Raw genomic sequence first — 12,051 nt, 5'->3', positions numbered from 1 at the left:
GATCTACTTCCCAATATTCCCGAAAAGTAAGTAAACAAGATTTTCTTTTGGGAAATCCAAGCAAATTGACAGGGAATAGGGGCTGGTTTAGCACAGTGGGCTAAATAGCTGGCTTGCAATGCAGAACAATGCTAGCAACGCGGGTTCAATTCCCGTACCAACCTCCCCGAACAGGCGCCAGAATGTGGTGACTAGGGGCTTTTCGCAGTAACTTCATTGAAGCCTACTTGTGACAATAAGCAATTATTATTATTTAATGTAGGAGAGGGAATCCACCTCGGCAGAGAGAGGCTACGTTTTTGAAATTGTGTTGATTTGCGGTTCTTTCATTCCATGTGACTGCATTAACATTTCACCAGAAAAATATTGTTGTCGATGTCACAGGTGATGATAAGCATGCAATTTTTTTTTAATTGAAAAGAACACTGCGTGCTCGGAGGAAATGTATCGCTTTCAAAGTATGTTGACATGTGGTCCCGAAGTGAAATGGGAAAATAGTTTCTGGAGACTTCTATGGTTTGAGGTTACATGGAGACCAGTTCCTGGTGGGTGGTCAATGAAAGCAGCTTCTTATCTGAGGACCTTACGTTGAAAATGAGCAGCAGCAGAAATTAAGAGACTGCAGAGGTGAGCCAGCACCCCATGCCCTGCACTGGCTGTATGCACAGTAACAGGTTCAAAGTCACGTGGACCTTGCCTGCCAAGAGATGATAATGGTAGCCTGTGAGGATAGAAAGCATTTCCTCTAAGGAAGCCAGATGCTCAATAGCACTAAGACTACACTGCATTTCAGGATAGCTGGTTATTTAGAAAAAAAAATTACAAGGTGTCTTGGCTACAGATCCTAACTTTAGAGTCTGTGTTTTCAAACCAGTGGATTAATGGGCTTGCTACAAGTCATCTCCCACACACTGGAGTTTCCTTTAAGCAGTGTATCTCCACTGCTGTACATGAAGGGTAGAAATACTGCATACAGTGCCCAGAGAAATTCAGCTTGCCATTTGGGAATCCTCAACCCCACGTTTGTTTACCAAATAATCTGTGAATTGTTTAACCATTTTAACCATTTAACTATTTGTGGACCAGTCACAATGCCATCTGCCATTCTCACTTATACCAGACAGGTACCTATATTGAGCAGGTAGATGGTGCTGACTGTAGTGATAGCTGTACATGTAAATACATGAAGGATTAATGTGTAGTCTGTACAGTCAGATGATCACTAGAAGGCAACACTAACAGGGGGTATATAAACAACCACAATCTGTTGTCCTGCTCTCTTTGGATGTGTTGTAGTTAGAGGACAGAAGTATAGCAAGCTCAGAGTGTAAAGTATATTATTCATTGTTAATCTAAATCTATCGTGTCTAATTTGAACTCGTATAAGTATTGAAGAAAAGAACTCACAGTTAAATTGATTAGTTACTGAATAAATTATTTGTTATCACTGGGCGACTTCGAGTATTCACCATCCCCGTTAAGTTCAACTTGGCAGAAACAAATGAGTAACAAATATTACCCCCAATAATATAACACTCACTATTTGCCATTTCCACCCGGTGGCAATTACAAAAATGCTGCTTAAACTGCATTAGGTGATTCACAAACGCAGAATCAAGGTGTACTTTTAATAATAATAATCGCTTATTGTCACAAGTAGGCTTCAATGAAGTTACTGTGAAAAGCCCCTCGTCGCCACATTCCGGTGCCTGTTCGGGGAGGCTGGAATGGGAATTGAATCCGCGCTGCTGGCATTGTTCTGCATTACATGCCAGCTGTTTAGCCCACTGTGTTAAACCAGCCCCTAGCTATGTTGAGCTGTGTTTAAATGTTTGCTGATTTGAATATTGTAGCTGCTATTGAGTTCTTCAGAAGAAACGGTTGTCTCTTTTAAAAGAAAACAGCATTTCGTCATACAGAATCCCTACAGTGCAGAAGGAGGTCATTTCGCCCATCAAATCTGCTGGGACCCTCTGAAAGAGCACTACTCCCCCTGCTCTGTCCCCGTAACCCCACCTAACTTGTACATCCCTGGACACTAAGGAGCAATTTTAGCATGGCCAATCCACCTAACCTGCATGTCTTTGGAATGTGGGAGGAAACCGGAGCACCCAGAGGAAACCCATGCAGACACGGGAAGAATGTGCAGACTCCACACAGACAATTGGCCGGGATTGAACCTGGACCCCTGGCGTAGTGAGGCAGCAGTGCTAACCACTGTGCCATCGTGCCACCCCGTTATACAAGTACATCTTTGTAGAACCAGCCATCCCTCTGATGTGAAAGGACAACTTTCTGTAAGTTCACATTTGTCCGTTTTTCTTCAGAAAGTCTGTCGTTCCTCTTTCAATTATTAATGTTGTTTGCTTCCAGGTGGTCCATGTTATCCTTTTACAAGTGTACATTACATATTGCTGTGCAAAGGGGGTTTTGTTTTAAGTGATAGAAAACACATGAAAAACAAAGAAACGTGTATCTTCAAAGTGAAACATTTTCTTTGTTGACTCCTGTCACCAATTTGATCTTGGATGATTAGGAAACCGAGGAACGACTAAATCTGCATAAAACAGATTAAATTATGCACCATGACTTGAATCTTGGCGTAGTAATTGGGGCTGACAACATGGTGCCCAGGCAATTGGGTATAGTGGACAGATCGCATAAACCTGCTAAACCTGGTGGGGTCTGTTTTCGTATAATCAAAGGCCTTGGCCTTAAAGGATTACACATTCACAAAATGTCTTACTGACCACTTTTTTTGACCGATACCCTTGCACTGCCTAATATCTTTCTCAATCAAGTAACAATCAACAGTTGGTCTTGTGGAAAATGCTTCTGCTTTTTGTTGAGACAGCACGGAGCAACACGGTAGCATTGTGGGTAGCACAATTGCTTCACAGCTCCAGGGTCTCAGGTTCGATTCCGGCTTGGGTCACTGTCTGTGCGGAGTCTGCACATCCTCCCCGTGTGTGCGTGGGTTTTCTCCGGGTGCTCCGGTTTCCTCCCACAATCCAAAGATGTGCAGGTTAGGTGGATTGGCCATGATAAATTGCCCTTAGTGTCCAAAGTTGCCCTTGGTGTTGGGTGGGGTTGTTGGGTTGTGGGGATGGGGTGGAGGTGTGGACCTTGGGTAGGGTGCTCTTTCCGGGAGCTGGTGCGGACTCGATGGGCCGGGTGGCCTCCTTCTGCACTGTAAATTCTATGAAATGTGTGAAGGGCAAAGGCCCCTGGGGTAGACCAGATCAGGAAAAGGTCGGATAAATTGAAGAGTCAAAATTATGCGGTTTCTCACTTGGGCTTTAAAGAAAAAAAGAAAACAAAGAGCTGATGGGAACAATGGTTCTCGTAATATTGATAAAATAAAGACCCAGCACTGCTTTGCTTTAGTTCAGGTGAACTATTTACTTTTTGTTAGGCCAGGATATCACTGATGCAGAGAAACAGGTGTATTTCAGCCTTGGAGTTCTCTTGCATTGCAGCTCTTTACTTGAATGGGGATCTACCACAGGTATTGCCAGGTCAAGATGAGAAAGTATGCTAGATTTTTATTTTATATAACACAGGCCCAAAAACCATAACATTTACTTTAGCTATTGATACTTAATATGTAGAGATCAGCCCCTTTACCCACTGCCCTACAGTGAACATCTGTTCTTCATAACAAGCTCCTTCCATTCTGCCCTACAATATTTTAAACTTTCATCATCAAGAGATGGCTCTTTCAGAAACAGTCTCTGAACCGTTCAGATGATTAAATATATGATGGTGGTCAACTTGGGGCATTCTGTACAATATATTTAGGACAGTGTTAAAGGTACCTGTAACACAGGTATACATATAGGTATTGGAGACAATTCATTCACAATTAATCAGACTTCGTGGAATAGTGGCTCTTTTAACACATGCTTTGTTATTCTGCATCTGCACAGTTTGTTTCCCATTAATCCATTGCTCATCGGAAATATCCTGACACCACTTTACCTGTCACATGGCAACATATAATGTCAGGTTCTAGGCTATACACACAGCGGCAGCTTCATTCTGTTTGGCTTTTAGCTTCACAAAAGTGAAATTAGCTGGAGAGCAATACTATTCTATATTGTTAGCAGACAGTGGGATGGAGTTCAAAACAACAATCTCTAATCTTCTATTTTGCTTCACTGCTCCCCCTCCTTTAAACAATATAAAGTCCATCACATTTCTCCATCTCTTTATCTCTGAAGAAGATTAATACGGGCTTGAAACGCCGACTTTCTTTTTCTCTTCACAGATGCTGCCAGGCCTGCTGAGTTTTCCCAGCATTTTCTGATTTTTATTTCAGATTGCCAACATCTGCACTATTTTGCTTTTATTAACTTGATGGTGATTGGCTGGATCCTAATGAAGGACATTGGGTGGAATTCTCCGCGCCTCTCCCCCCTCCGATCGGCGCGTGTGCGGAGAATGGGCGTTGACGCTGAAAAACCGGCGCAACGCCGCTCCAGCGATTCCCCGGTCCCTGGAGAATCGCACGTGCGCACGGTTTACGTGGCGCGGGTAGAGGACCATTGACAAAGGCCACTGCGCCGATTCTCCGACGACAACTGGCCGAGTTCCCGATGGTGTGGTTCTAACCACGTTTTGCCTGTTGGGAACAGTTGGCGGCACCTGTGGACTCAGTCCGCGACCGCCCTGGTAGGGGGCGGGGGGGGAATCCTTCACCGGGGGGAGCCTCAGGGAAGGGCAGGCTAGCGATCGGGGACCACCGATCCGCGGGTGCGCGCGATCTCGGGGGGGGGGGGGGGGGGCCTATATCTTCGGGGCTGCTCCGCGGTGGAAGTCCGCCATGTGGCGTGGGGCGGCCACCGCCGTGTGCATACGCGGATTCCCGACCGGACGTGCAGGGCCTCGTATCGGCAGGCAGCGCTGCGTGGAGTACTCCAGGGCCCTGCTAGCCCCCTTCAGGTAGGAGAATCAGTCTGGAGTTTCTTCTGGAAAGTCCAGAGTGAAACACCCACGTTTTGACGCTGGAGTGGAGACATAGCCCCATTATTGGAGAATCCCGCCCCATTATTGGAGAATCCCGCCCCATTATTGGAGAATCCCGCCCCATTATTGGAGAATCCCGCCCATTGTTTTTTTTATGACAATCTGATATCCCAAGAATTATACGATACATTGAAATAAATTTAATAACCTGCTTGATTAGTGGCCCAGCACCATAACTACTACGCCACCCCTCCTGCACAATACCATGTCATACATTGAGTTGGATGTCATCCGAAGCAGGTACTGCTTTGGAAAGAAGATACCATTGTGATGCCAGAGATGTTAACTTCTTGTGTTGAATGAAACATCCAGGAAAAATAGAATTCATCTTCTTTGTCATCAAGACCATCTATTTCTTCCTTTTGTGATATTCCCCCCATCTCCACCGGAAATCTTGAATCTGATACTGCAAGGTTACAAAGAACAAAAATCACTGGAAAATGGTTTTCATTGGTTAGGGTTAGTCTTGTGAAATGATGCAGCTTGCCTGAAGAGGACATTTACATAGCAACACCTATTGTTAGTTTTATGTTGCACCATTCAAATAATTTGCCCATAATTGAAGCGTTGAAATGGAAATTGAGGTTTGACTGTGCTCCTGATAAGCACAGCCTCATGATAGAGACTGAGACAACCACGTAGCCTCTGTTGAAAATCCCTTCAGACAAAAAAAACATTTTAGTACTTTACCAAAATCACTTTTCACCTGCTTTCTAATGGAATTGTATTTATTTCCTGATGCCCAATAAAGGCAGCGTGGAATTAATCTGCTTTTCGCAAGTAATCTCCCTGTTAGAATGTCACAACTCGCCTGAAAGTTAATATATTGACAGAGAGTCTTCACCTAAAATATTGAGTTTACTGTTGGGTAAAGCTGGAATTTTTCGAATGTCAATGAAAATAGACACAAAAGCATGCCTTGAATCCTAACTCTATGTTTCTCTGTTCTTTGTAGCAACATCCCTTCTTCACGCTGCACGAATCCAAAGAAACAGACGTGGCGTCTTTTGTGAAGCTTATCTTGGGGGATTGAATGGCTCCTGTAAAGTGCAACGGCTTTTGCCACAGGTCCATCTACACGTTCTGGAATCACAGGATATTTTCTGTCATTGTTGATCTTGAAAATATATCAAGAGTTTCAAAAGTAACTCTGGCCACTGGTGAGAACGGGGTAGGGCAGGGGGAAATAATTAGCAAACTTGTGCAGTTGAAAGAAAAAAAATCCAGCACCTGCTGCTCTAAATGTCCTAGTGATACAGTGGAGTCCTTCGAAAAACCGTTGTCAAATATTTTTGACTGACATGCAAAAACAAATAATTGGTAGTCGGTTCACTTTTTAATGATTTGATTTTTTAAAAAAAATTTAAGTTAATAGTGAGTATTGTTTTCATAATTAATTATCTGGAAAGACTCACTGTGTGACTGTGATTAAGACTTGCATTGAGTCAGGCGATACGTTGGTCTCTTAAAGGCCACTAGCTCTCAAATTGTAGAATTTTGATGCAAGACTGTACCATGTGTGCAAGTGCATGTGTGCGCATTTTTAAATAGGTGCACTGAAAATTGTGCGATTGCAGGCAAACCAAGGGGTGTGCAAGCAACCATTTCAATTGGCAGGTGCTATGGTGCAGCCAACCTTTGGCTTAACAAGTCTACCCACCCTTTGCTTATGTATGGTGTGGATTTTGATTGTATGTAAATACTGTGAAGTGTAAATAAATGCTCGCTTCCATAAATGTAACTCTGGACAGACAGAAGCAATGACCCTCTCCGCCTGCTCACCCCAACCCCAGGTTACATACTCAAGAGAGACTAGATCTGCATCTGTTGAGTTACTGAATCCTTTTTTGTATTTTCCCCTACAGTGCTAAATCTTGGCATCACTAAAGGTAATAGCAAACGTACCCTTATTTGACGTAATTTATTTAAAAAAAAAAAATTCAGATGCTAGTTTATCCAGCCTAATGTTGAATATCGGGCACATTCAATTAATTTTTGCAAGTAGCAGTTTATTAAGTGCTTGGGGTGAATATTGCGTTTTTACATTAAGCTTGTACAGATAATATTTTAAAGCTGAGGTAAATTTAATGAGCCCATAATTTAATTGGAGTTTTAAAAATCAAGATTTATTTGAATTGATTTTTAAAAAAATAGTGAAAAGCTGAATGTTGTGAATTTCTGGCCCGCCTGCCGTGCAGATCATACTGGAAAGATGGTCTGCTCACTTACAACCCAGCTGCCCTCCCTTTTCCTCTTTATATTGGTAGCAGTCAGTGGGATTGCCCAGTCCCGTCTGCTGGCAGTATTTACTGGTGTCGCCGAAGTCAGTGGACTTGTGGCAGGAATGGAAAATCCCATTGCCTTCTTGGGCACAAATTCAATCTACTGGACTGTGCAGCAAAAAAATATTGCCATCAGTAGATCTTATTGGAGAATCACGTGTGAGGTGGAAATAATCCCTTCTTCCATGAAATGAGATGGGGAAATGCCCAAGTATGAATGTTTGTTTGCAGTAACTATGATTTTGAAGGGCAGCATGGTGACGCAGTGGTAGCACTGCAGTCTCACGGCGCTGAGGTCCCAGGTTCGATCCCGGCTCTGGGTCACTGTCCGTGTGGAGTTTGCACATTCTCCCCGTGTTTGCGTGGGTTTGGCCCCCACGACCCAAAGATGTGCAGGGTAGGTGAATTGAACACGCTAAATTACCCCTTAATTGGAAAAAAAATGAACTGGGTACTCTAAATTTATTTTTAAAAAACTATGGTTTTGAAATCTCACCCCCCCCCCCCTCATTGAGAATAGAAAACTAATGTTTCGGCTTCAAACCTTCACTCAGAAGATTATTCTTTTCCTCCCATTTTTCTTCCCTCCTCTCTTGAAGGTAACTCCAACTTAACCTGTGGTTCAACAACCACTGCTACTTCTGCCAGTCAAGTAGCCGTTATTTAATGCTGACCCTTTACACAAATTTCTTTCCTCCCACCCTGTAGTTAGTGAGGTATACTTTCGTCCCCTGAGGTCAGATGTCTCACTTTGGTGAGGTGCTATCGAAAACCATTTGTCCACATTCTGAATGTTCAGACAAGAATGAGCTGCTTCCTGGCAGTATTGTTATCCTAACATTAATGTGCTATTGATCATGAGCCCAATGTTGAAGTCTTATAAGCGACACTAAGGAGGAGCGGTGTAGTTCTCATTGCATGCACAGGGTTAACTGCGGGATGTGTAGCTGTCATCTCTGTGATTTTCCATTTGGAATTGAAGTTCACGGTCGGAGGAGTTCTGGGTGACGTTTGCTTTCTAGCGACTGTGTTTCCTGATACAGGAGCTTGTAAGACCACAAAAAGCTTTTGTGAAGAGCATTTTATTCTCATCTCTGTTTATGGTGATTGCCCGAAACTGCTGCTTGTGCTAGTTCTGTAGATTCCTACAGTACCCGAGAAACACAAATGCTTATTTTTTTTATTAATGCTGTTCTGGTCATTCGAAAGCGACTATTTGCAGCAATTCTCCAGTGTTTTAAGAACAGCACTCCCCGAAAGATACAGCAGCTTAAAATTCCACCATTTCTAATTGTTTGACCCTCTCCCGAGAACAGTTTTGGGATATGCTACCCCAAAAAAGATATCTAGGGCAGTATTTAATAGACCTTTGAAGGTGCTACATCTGAACAAGTTTTGCAGGATTGGAATTCTTTTTTTTAAAAAAAGGAAATGTGAGAAATAAAGATTTTAAAAAATATTAACTTCACTTTTCACTAGTTTCACTGCTGATCTTTGGCCCTACTTTGACTTACTGAAGCAATATGCTCAATTACCTTAGATCATGGATTTTAAGTGGTAACCTTCACTTCAGTCATTGGTGCCTTATAAGAGTTGGTTAGATATCTATTATTTGTAATACCTAAATTTTTATCCCTTGTTGGACTGTTGTGATCATTTCTTTTGATTAGAATAACAGAAGTTCATGGCTAAATCATTGTTAGGTGCTGGTAATTTTAAGCCCCGCCTTCTGTATGTTAGGACACATCTAAAGCAAAAGACAAAACAGGATCTTATGGGAGGAATAGGGAGTTAATGTATTGATGTGCAGAGAAAGAAAATGCTCAGACACCTGAGTGAGGCTAGCTCTTTGCCACAGGTCTGGCTCTGCTCATGTGTCTTCAGTGGAAATAAGTGCCCTCTTTGCTACTGACGATAGCAGTCAATCCAGAGAGGAAACTTGGTATCCCTCTTTGATCCCGCATATTCCTGAAATAAAAAAGAAGAGGTGAGAGTTTCAGCCAGATCTTGGATTTCAATGCACCATGTGGGAGCTCCAGTTGGGTGTTGGTTGTGGGCTTGTCGATACACTGACCCTCGTATTGCTTTCTACACAACTTGAATCTCCACTCGCCAGCCAAATGTATCGGGAATTTCACTCCAATCCAGAGGTGCTATTTCTGCTATCTCCACCCTCTCTTTGTCTCAGTTTGGCCACCTGACCCTTATTTCTCACGAGGATCCATGTATTAATTATTTGTTGATGAACTCTTCTACAGTGTGGAGTGTTCACAGTTAGATTAGTGATGGGATGTGCGATGGTAAATGAAATCCATTGCAACTTGTTAAAAGTTTGATTGATTTAAAGGCTGGAGTGGTATTCCTATCTCGTTCTCTACCTCTATTTTGTGAATTAATGTTTTACAATTGAATATCGTTGATGATCTATTTGCGATCTTCATTAAATCGGTTGAAATTCCATCAGATTGACCAGATATTGGTCCACTGCTATGATTCAATAAGCGAAATTCTTTTGTGATTTAGAAACGTGCTGAAGAATTCTAGGCGGGAATTACCCAGCCCCGTCTTGGCAGGACCTGCCACAAGGGTTGCGGAGGCCCAGCCAAAAGTCCATTGACTTTCATCAGGACTGGAAGATCCTGGTGAAGGCGGGACCAGAAAACCCGACCCTAGCGTGCAAATAAAATACATACATTGAAGAACGCAATGGTTTGTCTTTTGCTAGGACACAACACCGAACTTGACACCAGAAGGACAAGACAACATTTTCTGTCTTTTTTTACTGAAAGGTTGTGGTTCGTTGAGCCTGACTCTTCCCTCCTCCAGACCCCATCCCTCTTGCACCATCAAATTGATTCTGACCTTCGCCCTGTCTGGATCGTTGAGGCATGGTTCTTTACAACCCTGTAGATGCTTGTTGGATAAGCGAGATAGTAGAACCTTTTCTTTACTGCTAAAACCCTCCTAAGATTTGACCAGGTTCAATTCTAATGCAAGCCCTTCTGACTGACTCTACACTTAGCAAGTTGTGGAACAGATATATTTAACCACATGCCATCATCCCATTCGATACTGTAGCCACATTTTAATCTCGTCAGTCTTTTGACTTTAGATTTATTATTTAACACGTAGTTTAGGATGATTAAGGTGAAAAGCATTTCTAAATACTTAAATTGCTTTACAATTTGCATGTGAGGTGAAAAATAGGCAGCTCTCAGTTGATCTTGTTTCGTAACCATTTTGGCGTGAGTGTGCAGGTGTGCATGCTTGTGGTGTAAGGTAAACTTATTCAGTTAAATGTACATGTAGACCCATCGTTGGGTTTATTATATTTATCGCGGGTGTATAATTGATTTATTTGAGGTCTGGAAGGTGTGTGTTGAACAGGGGCGATGGGAATTAAAAAATAAAGCTGCTGTATTCCTTTCTGATGGTTACTTGTTTTCCCAGGGATTTATTTCCCATTTGCTTTGGACAGATTGTACTGTTAAATTATAGGATTTTGTAGCTAACAATCAGCTGTGTTCTGTTGAACATGGCTGCACAAAAAATATTCACTTTGGCTGACAACAACTTTTGTTGTTCCTGACCCATTGTGCTCCACACCCATCGCACCTGACAATGGATATTGGCTGAAAATTGCGCCTGTAGTTATTTGGATGGGCGATGGGGTCCTGTCGCACCACTTTTCAGCCAAGTTAGTAACAAAGTGAGAGGTGTCTTACCTCAGCAAGAGAGGGTATGAATGTCTCTTCTGTTTGCAGGCTGAGCTTGTTGCTGTTGTTGAAATGGTGAAGTGTGCACCCTGCGCGCTTGTCCTTCGACCTCCAGCTGACTGGATCACAGTGAGAGCGGGAGGGGGCAGCACAGGTGTTAAGGTCTTACGATAATGGCTATTGTACAGTGCCTGGAACATCTAATGTAATAGACCTCAGAGGGAGAGCCTTTGACTCACCTGAGCACTACACAGGGGAAAGGTGGGGTGATAACTAAGAAGTACAAAAGGTTACAAAATTTATTCAGGACAGGGCAAAAGGAGTGGGGTAATATTTTAATAATTAGAAGTGATTTTGAGAGCAGACACAGCTGAAACCTTGGTTTCTCAGGCACTGATGACACTTATGGGATGTGCTTCAGTTGCTAGGGGAGGAGTCCAATGTGTACTCATTGGAAACTGAATTGCCACTTGCAGCAGAGCCTTCTGAGAAAGGGCAGTGCAATGATTTATAATGATATTTATGATACACTGATTATTTATTTATAATGTGGACTGACTGTTACTGCTACTCTCTGCTGATCAGCTCAGCCATTCTGTCACAAACAAGTCTTTCAAAGAAGCCCTCATAATTTCTCACTGGGCCCTGGCTTGGAATGTTGGCCACAAGACTACCTGACAAGATTTTTTTTAAAAAGCATTAAAATATAATAATTACCCCCCCCCCCCCCCCCCCCCCCCCCCCCCGCACCTGCCCCACTCCCCTCACCTCACCTCCACAGAATGAAACTCATGATGCTACCGCCACTGGAGGTTCAGATTGGCATTGTAACCCCTTGATGAGAGTATTCTCTCGTGACTGCTCAGAGCAATTTGTTACTCAACCTGGTTCTTTTTGTTCGTGTTTCTGTCCCCTCCCCTTCAGAGGAGGGGGCAGCAATGTTGTTGTAGATCAAAAATTATACAACTGCTTCAAGTGGACAGGAGGCATGTTTCTCGTTGGGAGTGAGGGATACCATGTTTTTC

At 42.9% G+C, this 12,051-nt stretch overlaps 1 protein-coding gene across 1 annotated transcript in view; it reads left to right on the top strand.

Annotated features, from left to right (window-relative positions):
- map2k6 (mitogen-activated protein kinase kinase 6) overlaps nt 1-11,747 on the top strand; it is a 157,377-nt gene extending 145,630 nt beyond the window's left edge. The window contains exon 12 of the mRNA XM_072483562.1: nt 5,984-11,747. Within this exon, the coding sequence (XP_072339663.1) occupies nt 5,984-6,061 (78 nt within the window). The 3' untranslated portion in view covers nt 6,062-11,747. The remainder of the gene's footprint in view (nt 1-5,983) is intronic.
- Nucleotides 11,748-12,051: the final 304 nt, after the last annotated feature.

This window comes from Scyliorhinus torazame, chromosome 18, assembly GCF_047496885.1.
Source record: "Scyliorhinus torazame isolate Kashiwa2021f chromosome 18, sScyTor2.1, whole genome shotgun sequence".
Classification (NCBI taxonomy): domain Eukaryota; kingdom Metazoa; phylum Chordata; class Chondrichthyes; order Carcharhiniformes; family Scyliorhinidae; genus Scyliorhinus; species Scyliorhinus torazame.
Note: the sequence above shows the minus strand (reverse complement) of the source record. Positions and strands in the feature narration are given on the sequence as shown.